This window comes from Chelon labrosus, assembly GCF_963514085.1.
Source record: "Chelon labrosus genome assembly, chromosome: 12".
Taxonomy (NCBI): Eukaryota; Metazoa; Chordata; class Actinopteri; order Mugiliformes; family Mugilidae; genus Chelon; species Chelon labrosus.
In genome coordinates, this window is record NC_140345.1 from 5430733 (window position 1) to 5451532 (window position 20800).

The following is a 20800-nucleotide window of genomic DNA, read 5'->3' on the forward strand; positions in this document are numbered from 1 at the left end:
TCCAGGGACAGAGGGAGATTTATCCCATTTTGCTCCAAGCTGTAGAGCATCTCTTATTAGCTCTGGCACTCTTTGGCCTAGATGAGCCTGCACCAAGCGTGGAGATCTGAACTTTTTCAGACAGAGCTACTTGCATATATTCCCAGAATGTGTTGAGGCTACGGTAAGTGTCCATGAGGCCGTAGGCGCTACAATGCTATTCTTCTACCAATAAGGATGTTTTATTGGAAGAACAACAGTGGCTTAATGTTTATCTGACAAGGACCCCTTGTGGTTGTATGAATTATGACAACCAAAGTAATAGTGCAAAATATAGAGAATTGAGGGTTAATGTATGGGTTAAGAAAACTGAATTTTATTTCCCTTCCATACCTTCCATCCATAATTGTTGGTGCCTCTTAACCTGTTAAAGAAGCTTTTGAACCAAATAATTATCTTTACCCAGTCTCAACCGACTGTTTAGGGCCTGAATTTAACTTCAGTTGAACTATAGCAGCTACAACTCATAAAACAATAATATGAGTAAACATCTTGACCACTTCTCAGACCTTTTTTCTCTCTCCAGACTTTCTAGTGAAGCAGAAATAGTCTAAATACAGTATTTTATATTGTGCATAGCTGTTATGATTTGGGTTGGTGTGATTATGAAGATTCTACTCACCAACATATTAGAGGAGCTAGAGACTACTTTTTAAGTAGAAAAACTCTCAAGCAATCAGAATATAAATTCCTTTTTTAACTAATCTAAGCTACTTACAGGGTATTTGGAAGTAATAATTAAGATGAACATTCTGGTTATTTTCTTATAAAGCGTAGAAACTTTCTAGCTCAAGTTCTACTTTACAGCCTGACTGTGCAAAATGGTAGTATATAAAGAAATGAGTGTTACAGATGAACATTTTAGTTGCATTCTCTCCCTCATTTTCAGCATCATAAATGCTGTAATAACATCTAATCTGATCATTGATTGGGCCCTAAATCATGTGTCGACAGCCTTTAACAGACTGGCCAATTCGTAATGATTTATTTGTGCCAGTGGAAAGTGGAAAGTAAAGGCAACATCTGCACACTGCACACATCTAAACAGGAACAAATTTTCTGTATATATGCATCACCTTTCCCTATACAGTATACAATATGACTTATGCAGAAGCACTATGTACAGTAGGTGCAATGCAATACATAATCTGCACAATTAGAAATTAAGTAGCAATCATTTTAAATGAAGCCCTATTAGCTTGTCTTGGCATAACATCCCCTTGCAGCAAAAATAGGCTGACGAATTGCAGGCTGCCGTATTTATATAACCGAGATGCGATTATCTCATATGGAACAGATTATATTTTCCAACACAAATCACTCAGTAAACAAAAGCACAACTGCGCTAAACTTATCATTGCCAAAGTATAGAGTTCGAATGATGGGAAGCAAAGATCTTCACAGTGTGCTTTAATAATGCTACACACATTTCTGTGATAGCCGGGCCTGCTAAGCAGAACAGGATCATTATAAGAAACATGTCACAGTCTCTCAGATTGATCCCTGAGAATGGAGTCTGACAAGACTTCATGACACACATATCTCTCGCCTCCAGATTGTACTGCTTTGGTGCTTTGACAAGTATGAGAATGAATGGTAGATGGAAAAATAAAAAAATAAATTTTAAAAATGTCACATCTTCAGTTTTCCTGCTGGCCTGTTCCTCAGGGGTTACCTCTTGTAGCTGTCCTTTGTGTCTGTGCTCTCTTGTATGAAGCAAAGAGTCTTTTTCTATCATGACAGTGCAAGTCTGCATGAGAGAGTCTTTTTTGTTTGTTAAGACCCTCTGATTTGCTTCGTTTAGTTTCTCTTCTTGTCTAACTGCCAACTTCCAGAGAGTAATGAGAACCTGATATTGTAGCACAAACCTAATGTTACAGAGATTTCATCTGTGCTTTTTCAGGAATCCGAATAGAGCTTCCTGCCCGTAACTTACTTCTTGTCCATCCTCTGCTTCTTGATTCATCTCCTTTTTACCTGTAATACTTCTCGCCACCTACTCAAATTAATGACCATGCATTTCTCCTAATTGAGAATTTTCCTCCCACCTCTTGCAGCCTTGCAGCCTCATCAGGAAGCCAAGTTTGGCTCTTCCTTCCCTCCAACCTGGGTAACTGAGGGCAACAGCCTCTCCCTGGAATGTGCCTTCACCTCTCCTCTGCTATCCTTCCAGCAGGACGTCACCTGGTTCAGAGATGGTGAGTGTTGTAAAACAAGAGCCTATGCGTGAGCCTATTTTGATAGATGATTTAAGAGCGGCGTTGATTTTTTAATTCTTCAGGCATACAGCTGCGTCAGTCCAGCAATGTGGACATTAAAACACTGGACGACAAGGCCATCATCACTTTAAGAGCTACACACAAGGAGCATGAAGGCGTTTACACTGCCAGACTGAGGACGTGGGATGGAGTCCAGGAGCACAGCGCCTTTGTCTACGTCAGAGGTGAGAACCAAGATATGCAGTATGTAGCCGTTTAGACCTCACAGATTTATGGATTCATTCTCAAACATCAGAGTGTTTTGTGTGTGATAAAATATATTGTCATCACTGTGCTTTACAATTAAATGTGTTAAATGAATGGTAGCTGGATAAACCAGTCTTAACACAAGGTTCACTTAACGGGTTTTCTTCTTCAAACTATATATGAAATGAAATTTAAATGAAAATGAAAAATAAAAAGCCTTTATTGCCATTGTATGCAGGCTACAACAAAGCTGCAAATACCCATCAAAGCAGAACAAAATATGAATATACATAAAATATCGTACAGCATGGAATCATTGAGACCGTTGCTGTCATTGTCATTCTTTGTACAGACTCAAAGAATGAGACAGCACTGCACTTGTGGGAAGGCACATTTATTTACCTTATTGCATTGTTCCACCTGTTTCCATTATTTTTTTTTTTTAACTAAGCTAAGCTAACTGGTCATTGTCTGTATCTTCATATTTAGCACACATTGCTTCCACCCAGCAAGACCCCACAAAACTAGTTTATTTCCCTACATGTTAAACCATTAATTCACCATCCACTTACTGTCACTGTGAGGTTACTAAACAACCGGCCTCATAACTTGCCAAAACACTGAACAATTCCTTTAAGATATTCATATATCATATATTATAGTTTAATACTGTTTATATGATGATTGTTGGGTTTGTGCTGCTGATTATATTACAAATACTATAATATATGTGGACCACTGGAAGAGTAACTGCTGTATTGATAACCGCTAATGTAGATGCAAATAAATATAAAAATCGCTACCACGATTCCATTTTGCAGATACTTTCTTTTATAATTAGGTAACTTGCTTTCAGATACTTTTTTAATGTGCTCATGGGCACTGTGTCTCTTTTATAGACAGTGGTCAGATTACATCCAGGACTCACATGCTAAATCACCTGCCTTACAAATGATGTGTTTTTTTAGACATGCTGGAATAAAATGCTCAGCAGTGACCTTGATACCTTTGCATTCAGTATGCAGTATACTGTCTGTGAAGGTTCTCAGTCATCCAGGTCATGGTCTTTCCACAATCGCTAAAGAAAGGTAACTGGACTAAAGGACTGGTGTGGAGTTGAGGTTTAAACAGGACCATCTGTGGGTGTACCCCATCAGAAACTGTCCTTTAGGACTGAAGAAGCTACTTGGATGAGTGGCGAAAATTCTTCAAATCACTACAGGTCCAGTTGCCTTCCTCTAACATTTTTGGATATGCAGTTAAGTGTATTTGTTGTGTTTTTAAGGCCACCAGTTATTCCAATCTGGATAAACTGTGGTTTGAGTGAAACCTTCTCTCTAACACTGTTTTCACTATGTTCACCAATTTTTAGTGCTACTTTCATTTCCTGTCAGCAAATTACACTGATTCCTGCAGAGAAATTGCACCATCCATCAAACTGTTCTGCAGTAGAGGGCTTGTACAGATACTTTACTTTCACCAGCGCTGGTACTTAGGCACTGGCGGAGGTGCATTGAGCAGAAATGCCATGCAGGTACCAACATCTGCCTGTGAATCATTTGTTTTCATGTTCTTCATAGGCTACTGTTTTCTTTCCACAGTGGCTGCAGCATGCAAATAAACCGGAGACATAAACATTTGAAATCTGTACAGTCTGAAAGTAACGGCATGTATATATTGTACTTTAATTGCCTCACGAAGAGGATAATGTGGTCTGAATCATTAATGAGCTTGACCTGCACTGACATCAGAAATACATATATACTAGCTATACACTAGTCTAAATGCACTCATGTACACCACACAAATATATCTCCCTGTAAAGCTCATTTTAAAATCCTAGCTCTGGTCTCTCTCTCTCTCTCTTACTAAGGAGCGTGTTCTTAGCCAGAGCTGGAGGTACTAATTAGTGAATCGGGGAACTTCCCTCCGTGCTTGTCTTCAATCAGCCATTATATTTGCATTACAAATAGGCGGTACAGGAGAGCAAAAACAAACAAGAGAATAAGGATGTAGGGTGAGGAAGCAAATTTAAAACAGGAAAGGAGATGCGCTAGATGTTTACTTAAGTCTTTAGTTGAAAAGTATATCTATTCCTAGCCTCAGGAAGAAGTTTGACAACATGTCACATCCTATCATGTCAATCCGTTAAGCATAATCTCCTCATTTCTTTTGCTTCAGTCTCTGGCTGTGATCATACAATATAAATCGGGTAACAGAGCATATAGAGCTGCAACTAATGGTTAGTTTTACTACTGATTAAAATGTCAATTAGTATCTTGATTTATATATTAATCATTTGTACTCTAAAATGTCAAAGTACATCGCTGAATTAACAGTTTCTGCTTCGATACTTTGTGCTCATCTCGCCATACGTATTCCTTTCTGAGACGTGACGTTTCACTCCAAATGACCAAATGATATAGTGTTTGAATCAATCATATGATTACTTTAAATCCTCCCATCATTAGACCTTCTTTCGTTCTCCTCTCATGTTTCTTCATCTCCTCCTCCCATTATTGTGACGGGCTCTCCATCTTTCTCATTAATTTTTAGTTAAGTGTCTCATCTCGTTCATCATGTCTCCTCCTGTCTGACTGGCTCACTTACGCTCCTTCCTTAGATGCATCAGCTGTAGAGCTCGGAGGTCCCGCCTCTCCCCTGTCAGTGCAGGTATCTGACGTCAACAGGGACTACGTCTTTCTGACTTGGCAGCCGCCCAGCGCCGATGGGACTTCGCCTGTGGAGGGATATTATGTGGAAAGGTGAGAATGAGCATGATTCATTGCGCGCATCACGGATTTGTTCAGAGATTAAATTATTTCATTTGGTTCAAATTAATCAAGTGAAAATAAATGGATACTGAAATCACAAAGCCCGTTTAGTTGTCAGTCTAGAACATCTGATTAAAGCCAAACAATTTTCTCCAGCAGGTTTAATGCATAGTCATGGAGTGAGACTTTTGGGACTCCCCATGTCATTATCTTATTTTATGGAAGTGTAATTCAAATTTCAGATTTTTATCAGCTCCTATCTTAGCTTATTTTAGCATGGCTTACCTTAACATATCTTATCTTAGCAGATCATAACTTGCGTTAGGGTTAGGGTTAGGGGTATCTTATCTTATTTTATCTGCATATCTGTGCAGAGTTTGCATCTTCTCCCTGTCCCTGTGTGGGTTTTCTCTAGGTGCTCCAGCTATCTCCCAAATTCCAAAGACATAAATTCCAGCTTATAGGCAGCTTAGACTTCTGCATTAAGTTGACGCAGAGGTTACGGCAACAACGCAGACACATACGCAGAGCCTTCACAGAGCCTAGCACCGTATCTGCCGTGCACCTCCCCAGAAATGTAACTACGCATCGCGGCAACGCAGAGCGCAACCACTATCATTGGTCCTCTTGGTAGTAGCGTGTTTCCGCTTCAGTATTTCTGGTTGCTTCTCTATTTTCGCAGTTTTCGAACTGATTGTTTTGGATCAATAAAGAATCCATAAGGTTAACTGAGGAGATTTGGAGATACAGCAATTTTCAGACGCCATTTTTGAAAGTGAAGCATGAAATAGAAAAAAACAAAAATAACCCGAATGGCAAAAAACACAACGCTGACTAGCTTTTGGGTGGCATTGTTACATCGCGAGCCAGACTGACAAGCACACAAGTATAAATGGCTCACACCGTAGGCTATGTGAGTAGGTTACTGCATCTATGTCCCGCAGTGATCTAAAAGCGCCTTTAATTGGTGATTCAAACTTAGCTGTAGGTGAGCATGTGAGTTGGTTGTGTCATTGTGTTAGCCTTTTGATAGACTGATGACTTGTCCAGTGTGTACTGTGCCTCTCTCCCAGTGACAGCTGGAATTGGCTCCAGCCACTTGCCACCAGAATTTAAGTGGTGATTTTCGCACCAAATAATGGTTGGTTTGGATGGAGCATTTGGGGTATGAAATGGTAGAGAAAAAAAAAAAACACAAAACCTTTGAAAGTGAACATAAAAAATGTTGACTTCAAAGACATTTACTTTATTCCCACTTAAGGCAAAAAAGTAGCTAATTCTACCACGAGTGGAGCTAAAACAAGAGAGTTTAAAAATGATGAATTGATTGTCAGAATAGCCGCTGTGTAATTGTCTGTAAACTGACATTTAAAATGGACTTTGTTTTGAAAAGTTCTAAATCCCTTGATTAATTTATTTTCTGCTATATTTTTTCATCATTTTAATACAATTCATTTTATCAGGTTTATCAGTTGCTCATTGAGTGGGACGAGTGGTTTGTATTTCCAAATATTTGACATACTTTTCAGAAGAAAACATTATTTGTAGGTTGATTAGGTGAAACAAGAAAAGTACTAATGAAAACATTTTGTGTAGTTATTTTAATTGATTTCCACCACAAAGATTAGCTTTCTAACAGTAAACGCTCATTGATTCAGCCTTCATTAAGAGGCTTATTCTAGGTTGTACGTCTAGTGATTTCCTACGGTGTCCATCAACAATCGGCCCATGGAACGACTATACTACTGACCCCCGTCTTGCTCTTAGTGCTCCTGGTGAGGAAATTGGATTGGACTGGATAATGTTATATCCATTTGGCAGAGTTTGCACGAGATGGATGGTATGCATGGTAATTATCAGCCCTCGACGCTATGTTAACAGCAGAGTCAAAGACTCCCAGAGGAGAACAGGTGCTGCATTTATCACCAACGCCAATCAATTAGTTGCATGTTTGTTCATACGTGTGGGTTTGAATGTTGAAACAGCGAGAGAAAGATTGTTTGAATTTATACATTTAGTAATCATTTTTGTGTACATTCTGCAGTTTTTTTCTTATTTGTTTAGTCACTGTAGAAGATAAAAAACCCTGAATGTAAATGGTCACCGGGCGAGGAAAGGAAAATGTAAGATACCTCCCAGTTCCCTAGCAACCCCCTTCTGGTTAGAAAACTGCCTTTGTTTACTGCAAGTGGTGACAGTTTGTTATCAATTTTGTATAATCTGAGCTTCTACTTTGTTTGGATGCCCTAAATTGTGGTGGTTTCCAGTCCCAATTATAGGCCTCAGTGGGGCTACAATGTGTTTCAGTTGTTTTTTTTTTTAATATTGCCCCCTGCAGAGTGCTCATTATATGCATCAAACATCATGCATTAGGTTCTTTGTTCCGCTCTTTCTTTCTTTCAGTGTTATTGAGTAACTGCAGGACTGATGTATCTCTCTCTCTCTCAGATGTGACCTCAGTCAGGGTGAGTGGGTGCGCTGCAATGCGCACATTCAAAAAATGTGCCATTACCCCGTGTTTGGGCTGAAGGAAGGAACGATGTATCAGTTCAGAGTTCGTGCTGTGAACAAGGCTGGAGCAGGACGAGCTTCCAAAGCCACCAGGCCCGTCCTCACGGCAGACCCACTGGAACACACCAGGACCACAGGTACACCAGTGAACAGTCAACATTTTACTGTAAACAGATGTCAAATGTTACGTCACTACAGCTGGAGAAACACAAGATTTTTTTTGTGGCTCCAGGGGGTTGCCAGTTAAATTGCCTCAAGTTTGAAAATGGGTGTACAGAGTTAGAAAGAAATGACCCCCTCCTTTGTATCTTAATAAGCAACAAGTCTGTTGGCAATCAAGTTGCAATGTGGATTATGCAGGAGCCAGGTTTTAAAAACAATAGGAGTGCTATGTTTATTTCCTTGAATGCATCCTCGCAAACGTTCTGACAACGACATCACCGCATTGCTCCAAAATCTGCCATGGGTGTTCAGTTTGATAGAAATCCAGTGACGGCGACTCTCATGTCATTTTTACTAATCAGTTCTCTCGGTTACTTCTGGCGCCGTGTATGGAAGCATCTGAATTTGTTATGTTTTTCCACTTAATTATTCAAGCCTTTCCTTTCATTTGTCTCTCATCTACTGGGGTGCACTACAAAGAGCTCCAGGAATGTGTTAGCAACTCATTTGTGCTCTTTAGTGCTTCAGTTGCCCCATTACACCTGCAAAGAAATCAGCACCGGCAGAAGAAACAGATTTAGATCTCATTTTATTCAGCTGCGGGGTTTTACAGATGTTTCTGCAACAACGTCTTAAAGACATCATGCAGTGAACATTACTTTTTGCCTTTAAAGTTGTTCTGTTAGGTGGAGATACGCTGGAGGGATAAGAGCAAAGAGTGAGATGTGACGTAGATCATGCGTGTGTATGTGTGTGTGCGCCTGGTGTGTAACAGATGGACGCTGGTCAGAAGCTGTGGATCATTAAACACAGATGAAGGACAGACAGAAGGTTGAGTTGCCTCCGGCCCGCTCCTCATCCTTGCATGTCGCTCTCTCTCACTTCTTTTTGTCTCTCTGTGTCTGGATCTCTTACCAGTGGCTGCTCCTCGAACATTACCAATAATACTGTTATCATGGGCCCTCATATAACTTCATTACCCTGATGGTTCACTCTTTTTTTCCTCTCTGCCCCCCCCGCCCCCCAACCTGTCTCTCTTCTCCTTTCTCAGTGGTTAAAGTGGACAGAGGAAGGACCATCACGATTACAAAAGACGAACTGGAAGGTGAGAATACTGTATTTCTATTTCAGGGTTTAATTGTGACATAAAAATTAGTCATTTGCACATTTTCACCCTTGATTTCAATCAGCATCCCTGTGTTAGTGGCACACACGGTGCCGCCTCCTCGCCTGTAGGTTGCCTCAGGCTTTTGGCTTAATGCATCTTCATATTATATTTAACAATAAGCTGCAGTAATTGTATGGCAGAGGCAACGAGCGTTGGCTGCATTTACAGAAGGGAAAAGAACGAACGGGTCCCTTGTGGTGTCCTGATAAATGCACATAATGGCCCTGGGGTAGTGTGAATGCCTGCGAAGAGGGCTGATGACCTTGGCAATGTAACTCACAGGCAGAGAGAGATAAAGGAAGAGGAGGAGGAATTTGTGTTTGAGGAAAATAAATGCAGTAATATGTATTCAGGCTGTCTTTATTTGATGCTTTAATGGAGGCTTGGAGTAGAAAGCGTGTATATACACAGATCAGGCATAACATTGTGACCACCTTCCTAATATAGTGTAGGTCTCCCCTGTGCCTCCAAAGCAGTTGTGACTCATCAGAGAATGGACATGGGCCTTCTGAGGGTGTCCTGTGGTGTCTGGTAACAGAATGTTGTTAGTGGGGGACTTTGGGTCCTATGGGTTGAAGGGAGGGGCCTCTGTGGATCATCCCACTGATCCTTGATCAGTTTGGGATCTAGTGAATTTGGAGGCCAGGTCAACACCTTGTGCTGTTCTTCATTATTTTTCTATTCTTTTCTCTTCTCTTGCCACCCTCAATGCTCTGAGCTCCTCTGCAGATGCACCGAAAGACCAGAGTGTTCTGATGTCTCACTTTCCAACTGAAATTTCCACCACAACCTCACACAACAATGATTGGAACTGAGCGGCTCATGTTGGAGTTGGAGCTGATGCATGCCGAACAAAAGTTACTATTATTGAAAGCACTGCAGCAAAGAAAAGAGCGAAGATGTCTGAGTAGATGGCGCGTAGGAGGCAAAAGGAAGGATAGCTTTCTGTGCTTGTACGGCCACTGAGATGCATTTTAGACTCATAACAGCAGTTGTAGTACACAACACTGCAGCATGTAGTGACATTTCTGGGGCGTTGCACGTCAGGCTGTGGTGTATAATGGCAGGACCTCCCCCTGACTAATTATAACTATTATGAGCCTTCTTGGTGTTGTTTTCTTTCAGTGGTGTTGTTTATCTTCTTTTTTTTTCTTGTTGTTGATGTGTCTGGTGGTCACTGAGGGACATTCCACTCGTAGGCCCTAACCCGGTTGTTTAAGCAGCTTGCTCAGGATAATTGTTTTACTCCTAGGTCCTAAAACTGTGTTTAAAAGCTCTCTGAGTTCTGCACTGTTCACACAATATTAATTTAAATCAGCACTTTCTATCTCAGTACTTTAACACCATAATGATGGCTCTAGCTCATATCCAGCGTCCTGTAGAGCAGAGACACAAAACTCTTATCGTTAATGTCTCCAGCACCGGTTAATTCAACAGTTGCAACAATACACAGAGGTCAGGGTGCTTCCCAGCACCCGTTTTATGGACGGTATTTAACAATATGATTGCCTCTAGAATAAAACCAAGCTTTCTCTTATTTATTTTAAAGCTCCTGAAGGTATCACTACTAATTATGAAGCAGGGTTATCAACGAGGCGGCGTACTTGTTTTTAGCTGTGCTAGGGATATTTCAGGTCTTAACTAATTGTTTAACCTTAATGTTCATAACTTTTTGTTGCCTATTCTTATCTTTCTGGCGCAGGAATGTAAGCAGCAAATAAAAGACAAGGTTAATACTTTCAACAAAATATGATATACTGCTGAGGAGTCTTTTTGACAATAATATCTCAGTACCACACAGTTCCCAAATATTTTTATCATGAATAGTTGTCGCATCTTTTATAATTTCACTCTATAGCTTTTCTCATAGTCACTCAGGTAGTTGTCCTGATGCTTACAGACTCCACTGTATGCACACACCAGCTCACTGGCTCTTATTTCTCTGTGCTCTCTGAGCTGTGGAGTTTCTCTCTGATCCACACTGCAGTTCTACTGACTCTTCAGAGGACACAAACAGAGAGACTTGCAGAGATACAGACAGCCAATAAAACCAAACACTTCTCGCTAAATCTGAGCACTCCCACCGTCCTGGAGTCGCTTAAATTGTGCTGACTCAAGCCATGTGTCCATATGTTATCTGTCATTAGGAACTGAGGTGAAATGGTGCCACAGAGCTGCTGTGTATCTCACCTACTTTGTGCTTTCAGTCAAACCCAGCAGGCGGGCAGTAACAAAAAGAAAAAGTGGTATCGCAGCCAGCAATTTTTGGATTTTCATTCTCGCTGACCTTGCTCTGACATTTGTCTCCATCCTCCTCCTCTTATTTGCGGCGCAGGTCAGGTCAAAGCTCCTTTCCCTCCCACAAACGTCCACGCCTGTGAGGTGAGCGACACCTACGTGGTGCTGAGCTGGACCGAGCCTGAACCCAGAGGCAGGGAGCCGCTCAACTTCTACGTGGAGCGGGTCAGCCTTACACCCACACGCCAACATACCTAGACAAACAACATTTTTACATTACAGGACTTCTGAGGGCTTTGGTTTCCCAAAAAATTAGCTGCAGCAGTTTGGATTCTGATATCTAAGATGTCATATTAACAGGATGCTTTAGATCAACCTTCTTGCATAGCCACAAAGCGAACAAATCAGACTAATTTGGTATTTTTTACTCTCTGCAAGTTGGGTTTTGCTTTATTTTGAAAAGAACAGCCTTGGAATTAGTCTAAGTATGTATCTCTGGGAAATATGCTGCAGAAAAATCTATTACATTAACTTCATTTTCAGCAGTCAGTAATTTAACAATAACAACTGGAGCCCATAGATCTTTCACCAGGATCAGCGGTTCCCATCAGTTTTATGAAGATTCAAGATTCAAGAAGAGTGGTTCATTCAGCTCGTTTCCTTTGGTTTTACGGCATCTAGTGTTTGGGGCCTGTCCTCACTCTCATAGCTCCGTCTTCAGCTGCAGTCTTTTTTTCTTTTTTTTTTCCACTGAACACAGGAAGTAATTGTCAGTTCTTCCAGATTTTGCAGATTGTGCAGTATAGTGCTGGAAGATGGGACAAACTAACAGTAGGCCCCTGACCGCAGCGCTAATTAAAGAGAGGGGAGGAGAAAAAAACTCTAACACTCGTACCACCGTGGTGTCTGTTTAACGAGGCATTTATCTGCTCATTAAAAACAAGCCCATCTTCATGCTGCTCTTTCAGGGGTTGCTTGTGTACTTGAAAGAGTTATTCAACTGGTGATTTTAAACTTCTTCATTTGATAGTTTATAGGTTTATTCTATTTTTTAAAATAATGGATTAGTACGTCAACGATGCATTCAATAAATGTCTGGAAAAGGAATCCAGTCCAGCTTCTATTTTTTGTATTCTCCTTTTCCAGATTCAAATATTAAAAAAAAATTGCCAAAAGGTTCTCTTCCAGCGTATCAAAGTTTGGGGACTGACCCGTTCTTTACAACAATAAAGGGCTTCGGCTCTTCAATTTCAGCAATGACACTCAACAGCTTCTAGCTATAATAATCAGAACACTGCCACAGGAAATAGATTTTTATTGAAGCTTTATAAGTTACCGAGGTAATAAAACTGTCAGATCTGTCAAAGGAATCTAAAATTACAGAAGTCTGCTGCCTCACTTCCGCTTATATAATGAAGGGAACATTCAAATATCCTTTTCGCCCTTGAGCAAGCACTTTATAATCGCTGATGTCTTTGACGTACTGTTCTATTGTTAGGTTTTCTACCTCAAACAGAGACTTAGAGGAGGAAATAATGGGCATACAGAGCATAAGAACAGAAAGGTAAATGTGGGATATAAAAAGAGACTGTTAATATGATACAGTATATTTAATGTCATTTAATTATTTAATCATCAGCCGAAATGAAAACATGTCAGTTATCACCTAGAATTTGGTTATAACTTGGTGTATCTTTCTTATTTCATGTTTCTGTTTTTCTAAGTGTAAGTATCGACTTATACTTCTGCCTGTGAGTCTCTCTGCCTCTCATCAAACTGCCAGTCTTTGTTCCTCTTTGTCCTCGTCTGTACATTATGTGGTTTGCTCCACAACTAGACAATCAGCAGTAGACTACTACGGAGTAAGTGATGGTATAAAATTAGAATGAATTATGGTACTTTACCAAGCATATATGGCTGCCCACAGATTGAAGCCTTGAAGGATCTCGAATAACGAAGATGTCCTTGAGATTTTGGGTAGTGCTTTTAAATGAACCTTGTGTTTTCCAACGCTGTGCTTGGATCAGTCCCTGGCCGGGAAGAACAGCTGGGAGTTGGCCAGCCTGGACATGGTGGTAAACTCTCCGAGGTTCCCAGTGTTTGACCTGATCAAGGGCAAACAGTACTGCTTCAGAGTGCGCTCCATCAACAAGTACGGTGTCAGCGACCCCTCTGAGCCGAGCGCGCCGATCTCCCTGGGAAAGCCACAAGGTGAGAGGGAACGGATTATGCACCGGTACCCATTTATTACTATTGTAAAGGTCAGTTCAACTTCTTTGTTCAACATATCCCTGCTGCCCTCTATTGCTGTACCCATGTGTGCATAATTTTGCAATGAAAAAGATGATCATAACAGATATTGTGGGTATGTTCACTTCAGTTTTCTTGGGATTTGTTTATAGTCTGTGAGATTATCTGTATTTCTCATTGCCGTCCGCTAAATTAGGATCACCATTTGATGTGAAATCTTTTCAGAGCTCATCTGTTAGAGCTCAACAGAGTTTTCTTTGTGAAAAAATTCAATGTCTCACAAACTTTGTGTGCATCCTTGAAGTGTTGCATGTGTCTCCTTCCTCTTAAAATATTTACGAAGGCTGAGTTTTGTATATGCCGGTATATGCCTGTATATTCGGGTTTCACAGTCAGAGTGTAGTTGATGACTTGTTACCTTGTTCCCTCCAGCTGTGCCAGCTCCACCTCACTCCGTCATGGCCATCAGAGAGACAGACACCTCGGTGCTGCTGCAGTGGAAAGAGCCCAAAGACAAAGCGGACATCCTGGGATATTACCTGTACTACAGCGAGGCTGGCAAACAGAACTGGAAGACCGTTAACAACAAGCCTGTCACTAAAACCAGGTAAAATGTGAAAGGTCTTCCTTTAAGAGCTCAAAATGTTTTGGCATCAGGAAGAAGTACTGGTACCCCACCCCCCTTACTCTCTCCCTCTCTTTACCTTCTCAGGTTTATAGTCCATGGCCTCAAGACTTTGAAGGAATATGTGTTTAGAGTGAAGGCTGTGAGCCGAGCTGGAAACAGCTGCTACACGGATGAGTCTCGCCCCATCTTGGTCAAATCTGCCATTTGTAAGTCTATCAAGGACTTATCAAGGACGTTCCAGATATTTTGGAATGCTTTTACCTTCTGAACAACACACGTTTAATGTTGCACAGATAATTGCACAGATAAATTCTGGGGCACTGCTATAACGTGATATTTAAATGTCAAACTTATCACTCTGATTGTGAAACACAGGCCTTCCAATGCAAACGTGTTTTGTATCAGGGAGACTTTCTGGGTACGTTCAACTTCAGAACAAGATGCATTTTCTTGGCATCTTTTCTTCGATCTTGAAGTAAATTCACAAGAACTTTCAAAACAGACCTATTCACGTCTGTAGTTTTCTTTCACAGTCTTGTGCTATATAAACACTTGCTTACAACGATACAGCAGGTGCCCTAAGGAAACATTTGTCACGGAGCGTCCTTCACATATTTACAGCTTTTCAGGGAGCATAAAAGCAGTTTTAGAAAATGTTCTGCGCACGTTTCACAAAGGAGAAAGTTATAAAGTCCAACCATAGTATTCAAAGCTCTTTTTGAAGTACGACAGGCTCCATATGATTAGTCATGTAGACTCCACCAAATGACTTAATGGATGTTGAGTGTCTATACTTGAAAAGCTACAGACCCTTCTTACTTCCTGCGTTGCAGCCCCGAATAATATGCTCTCTGCATCCTGCAGTACATTACAGTGATGACTCATTTCACTTGCCACTCACTGCAAGAATAGTCTCGCATCTATTCTGCCTCTCTTCCATTACCTGGGTGATAATGGCTTGAGTTCAGGTGTTTGTGAGGAATATATTTATATCAAATAAAAAGTTTCTTTTATTCTCATCTGGGAATGTTTAATATAGACCCAGATGATTTGAAAACCCAGACAGAAGTCGAAGTCGGCCGGGGCGTTCCTGGCACCGTTTCTTGGTCTATTTAGCAAGAATGGGTAACTGCTGATATTCTCTCATCTCTCACCTGGGATTGTCCAGATGTTCCTTCTGCTCCCTCTGCTATCGCCCTGCTGCTGTGCACTGGATCAGAGATGGTGTTAGGATGGAGGGCCCCCACCTATAATGGAGGTTACCCTGTGCTTGGCTACTACCTGGACCAGAGGGAGAAAGGCCAGAAAACGTGGACAGAGGTTAACGTGAAGCCTGCTAAAGAGAGGCAGCTTAAAGTGAGTAATTCTCAAACTCCTTTCTCAGATTACTACTGTCTTAGAGGACGTTTCCTCCAGCACCTCCAGCAGGTTTGCAGTTCTAGTGAAATATATTGACAGCTATGGATTGCAGTGACACAAAATTGGGTCCAGACAGGCCTAGTTTTAAACAATCCGCCCAACAAACACATTTTTATTTATGTTTTTTAGTGAAATGTTAGCATTGTCTTCGCAAACATGTCCCTGAGCAGAGTAGGGCCTCACAGAGACACTCTTTTCTCATCCTCTCCATGAATCGTTGTAGAAAGATGTTTTCACAGATGCACAAAAGACGCAAAGTGTCTTTTCTTTTCACTGGCTACAATTTGACAAAGGTGTTCCAACTCCGATGAAAACAGGGAGAAAAAAATCAATTAAAAACCTTCAGCCGTCACCACAAAGAGATTTCCAGTCTCCGACTTTTAAAAGAATCATTCTATGATAAGTTATCGCTCCATTTTTCACTTTTCCACAAAATTGTTGCTAAAACGCGCTCCTCCACGTTTGCTGTGTCACTAGGCAACGAGCAGTGTCCATGGAGACCCGGAGGAAAGTTAAATCTTCTAACCTGTCTCAGAGAGATTACAGGTGCTTCATAATTAGACATTGAGCAAATACTTAATGTGTGAGTGGTTGTTTTTAGCTCCTGGGAGAAACAAAGACAAAGCCAACCTTGCTGGAAGGAGACGAGAACATGCAGCGCCCCCCTTAGGACTAAAGAAGAAGTCTTTATTTTATTCGAGTTTCTGGTTTCATGGATGTAAAATTAGAGTCATTAGAATATTGATTAAGCTTCTGTTATGTGGTTTCTTTTCTTGGATGATTTTGGCCTGAAAAATGAGAATGAAAACAGATATAAATCACTTATATATTTCTCTTTTTTAAATTGAACGCTTTACACTGATTGTACCAACAACAAAAAAAAAACACTGTGCAAATACTCTATTACAAGTAAAACTCCTGTATTTGAAATTCTGTTTAATAAAAAGGAGTGTTGTCTGCAACATGTAGTTATTAATAGTCCAAAGTAAAAGTGTTTGTTCTGTAGAAAAATGCAGACTTTGGGAGTTATATTAATACTAACATCATGTTAATACTGATGGATGAATGCTTAATAGTCACTCTTTTATTGTAGTTGATCGAGGGTGAGCAGTTTTTTAATATTATTCGCGTGATTAGAAGTTGAATGGTCAGCTGATGCATTTGGAAACAACTCAAAATAACTTTTCCAACACATTTGGCACATTGTAATGAACATCAAACAGTTTATAACATCTAAAACATGGCAAGTCTATCTAATGTAATGTATCTCCTTACCTGGAATGTAACTACTGACCATGACTGTCAGATAAAAAGTACACTAAAATGTAGGGAAATGTAGATGTCCTCAAGCAAATGCAAAATTGTATGTACTTCAGTGACTGAATTGTTTTCAGAAACGTTTTCCAGATGAAGCCCATGTCATGTGTTCAATCTTTCCACAATCAAACGTCTCTGGTTGATGGTTCTCTGATAAAACGCTGTACAAAAACGTGACCCTTCTTGTGGAGGGAAAAAAAGAATACATCTAACAATCAGAGCAGCCTTTTCGCCATCTAGTGGAGGAAACCTTTTTGCACTTATTTTTTACAGACAACCTTTGCATTTCTCCTGGTGCACTGTATGTCGAGCTGATGAGGAGATTGTCGTTCCACCTGAATGTGCCAAGGGAAGGATCAATGGCTAATGAAGGGGGGTGGGAGGTGTCGGGGCGGTGGTTCTTAGATAGCGACTGGTTGCGTCAATTAGTTGCCGGCAGAGAGCCGAGAGTAGCAGCGGCAGCAGAGGTTCACAGCTGCTCGCGGAGGCGATAAGGGCCTTAAAGTCTAAGTGGCTGTGAATAGGAAGATCAATGAACAGACCAATAAGGCTGAATCCCCTCTCTTCCCAAAGCAAGAGCGTCTCGGGGGCTCTGAGAATGCTTTGGCAGCAGCAGCAGCAGCAGAGTTAATACCTTGTAACATGCTTACTTGAGTGAGAAGGGGTCTAACTGTACAACTGTACTTTTACCCTTGTATGGTATCATCCATGACAACCAGGACTCCATTGAGAAATGAGACTGAATTATTCTAAAAAGGAAAAAAAAAAAAGGAAATCAGGACAAACAGGAATTAAATAGTCCATCAAAATTGAATAAATATGAATAAATATTTCAAATATATTTCAGGTTGTTGTTGTTGGGCAGCGTCAAGCACAATTAGACTTTTATTTGATGTGAATCTTTGTGTTTCTACACCTGCAACTACCATTTTTTTAAATTATTTTATGCCTGATCTGTTTTATTGCAGGTTTGCAACCTGACAAGTGGACATTTCTACCAGTTCCATGTGTTTGCTGCCAACGTGGTCGGCGTCGGGAAGCCCTCTGAACCCAGTGAAGCTTTCCTCTGTGAGAAGTGGACGATGCCGGAGCCAGGTGATGATAAATTAACTTTACAGTACAAAAGCATTGCTTTTAAATTACCACAGATGCATCACAGAAAATGAAAATAACAGCTGGATATTTTTAATGTATTTTATTGACATCTTACTGGAAAGTTCACAATCAAAAATATCCAAACATTTTTCATTTACATGTCATATTTAAGAATCTTACCCTCTTCTTGAGACAAATGTAAAAGTAGTTTGCACACATGGACAACATCAAAAGAGTGTTACTTATAATATCAGTCATTTCCAAGTTTTCCAGTTAGGTAACAGAGCTGGGAGTCTGAGTCTCCACCTGTAACCTATTGACCCTGCACTTTCTCCCATCTGTTTATTGACCCTGGCTTGCAAAGGGAGGTGAGGTGGATACAAACACCATCCATTAACAGGAGGACTGATTACGCTTCGCTGCCATTTTATGTTTATTTAAATTGCACCATTACAAGTGCACGCACTGCCTCACAACAAAATAAACCGGCCAATATCAAGTACCACAATAGAAAGTGGCCATTTGCATATTGTGCCGTTAAAGTGCAAAACGATAGCAGGGGTCAGCACTAAAGTGAATACTAGAGTAGCTGTAATAATATCTGAAATAACAGCCTCGAGTTAGAATCAGTGGAACTCATTATATCCTTTAATATGGCTTTGCACGGCTGATAGTATCCATTAGCAATTCAGTGAATCCACCCCAACAAAACAAAAGAAACTAAGAAAAGTTTATGTTTGCTGTAATTGAAATCGAAAAGATGGGGGAAAAAAACAGCATAATCTCCTCTCTTCTTTCTAATTTGGTCTGTGGTGTCTGGACACTGAGAGGTTATAGGAAGATAATTAATCTGAAATGATAAACATTAAGTTTGTGTGAGTCCAATCATATTAAAGAATGATTCACACACAGAGCCGTAGCTCAGCAGACGGAACAGCCGCTCTGAACCCGCTCATATCAGCTTCTTGTGCCATTAATATTGAAAATGAAGAGCGAGAGCGACTCTCTCAAATGTGCCACTATAAAAGCTCAGCTCATTAATCTTGGCAAATGGACTTTCCTCTGTGCCATTAATAATGTAGAAGTAACCAAAAATCATTAAGTAAATTAACTACCATGTGGCGGTCTGAAGTCAGCCGGGGAAGACTGAGGAAACTCACTGTACTCGCTTTCATTCTGCTTTTATTTCTGGTTTGTTCTGACATGCCTGGTGTTTTTCTTAAAGTTTGTTTCTGTGTAACTTTTGCTTCTCTTTCTTCTCTGCACAAAAACACTGTATGTGATCACGCTGTATGTCCCTGACCTCTGCTCCTCTCTCTCAGGTTGCCCCTATGACCTGGAGTTCAGGGAGGTGAGAAACAGCTCCCTGGTGCTCTTATGGGCGGCTCCACTGTATGAAGGACGAAGCCCTGTCACTGGATATTTCCTGGAAATGAGCTTGGGTGATGAATCAGAGGACTGGACTGCTATGAATGACAAACCAATCTCTGATACTCATTACAAGGTGAGAAACGTGTTCAGGTTTTGTTCATTACTTGATTTAACAAGGCCAACAACTTGTGTTGTATAAAGTATGAGCATGTTATTAAGACTAATTTTTATTCCTTTGTGTGTCTGTGGGTTCAATTATTTAAATAATCATAATGGAATAATCATAACTGGTAAATATTTGATGCGCTTGTTATTATCTTCAGGTGTCAGATCTTCAGGAGGGTCAGACCTACCGTTTCCGTGTTTTGGCAGTCAGTGAGGCTGGAGTGGGTTGTGCCTCCGTGCCGTCTGAGCCCGTCACAGCACAGACCCGACCAGGTCAGTCATCCATGCAAATACAAAAGAACCTCAAAGGCTTGTCGCTGTGGCTGAACCTCAGATATAGTATATAAAAAGAGGAAAAAGCCACATCCATTCAACTGTGACTTTCCATGCTGGCTGGCTGCACAGTTTGGTGTTGCTAAAATGCATTAATTAGAATTGAAAATAAGGAAATATTCAAGATGAATGCAACTGGATGTTAAAATACAAAGTTCTACTCATAGAATAATGTGCTGAATTACAGCAGCACTTTTTAGACTAAAGTGAAATCCACGAGCCCTTCTCATCAGCTCTTTCCTTCTCAGGCACCAAACAGATTGAGATTGGCGTCGATGATGATGGCTTCTTGTTTTTGGGCTACGAGGCCGATGACATGAACGACGAGAGCAAGTTCCTGTGGAGCAAAAATTACACGGAGCCCATTGAGGCAGAGAGAATGAGAGAAGAAACCAAGAAGAACAAGTACGTTGTTCTTGTGCAGCATCTTTTTCCCTGTGACAGTGTTTGTGAACAGGAAGAGTTCATTTAAGTTGTGAATTGGTTGATGTGTTAAACTCTGAATTGTTTACCCTGCGCAGTCGCAGCAAATATGGAAAGGTTTCAAACTAACCAGAACTGTGAATGATCAAAACACCTAACATTTTGTAAATGGACATTTTTGGGATGAACAGCATGAACATTTATTTTTTCTTGAGACAATGTTCAGCTGGTTGAAAGGATTTAAATCATTAGGGCTGGATGCAGTGCAAGGCAATCAATTAGCACTGTACACCAATCGGTCTGTTTTTCAATTTGTCAGGTCGCTCCTCATCTTCACGGATCCTTCTGAGAAGGATCTGGGTCTCTACACGGTGGAGATGAGCGACAACCCCCAGCTGTCATCCAGCTACGATTTCACTGCTGAAGGTGAACTGGTTCCAGA

The 20800-nt window shown here is 40.7% G+C and overlaps 1 protein-coding gene across 1 annotated transcript in view; it reads left to right on the forward strand.

The window, feature by feature from the left end:
• The window catches only part of myom3 (myomesin 3), a gene marked incomplete at its 5' end in the record, with an annotated part of 48391 nt that overhangs the window by 17141 nt on the left and 10450 nt on the right, over positions 1-20800 (forward strand). Inside the window, 15 exons of the mRNA XM_084557055.1 lie at positions 2097-2237; positions 2321-2482; positions 5128-5269; positions 7727-7926; positions 9003-9056; positions 11455-11582; positions 13385-13568; positions 14040-14214; positions 14320-14441; positions 15404-15591; positions 17940-18066; positions 19389-19570; positions 19761-19875; positions 20184-20340; positions 20678-20784. Of these exons, the coding sequence (XP_084413181.1) occupies positions 2097-2237; positions 2321-2482; positions 5128-5269; positions 7727-7926; positions 9003-9056; positions 11455-11582; positions 13385-13568; positions 14040-14214; positions 14320-14441; positions 15404-15591; positions 17940-18066; positions 19389-19570; positions 19761-19875; positions 20184-20340; positions 20678-20784 (2184 nt within the window). The remainder of the gene's footprint in view (positions 1-2096; positions 2238-2320; positions 2483-5127; positions 5270-7726; positions 7927-9002; positions 9057-11454; positions 11583-13384; positions 13569-14039; positions 14215-14319; positions 14442-15403; positions 15592-17939; positions 18067-19388; positions 19571-19760; positions 19876-20183; positions 20341-20677; positions 20785-20800) is intronic.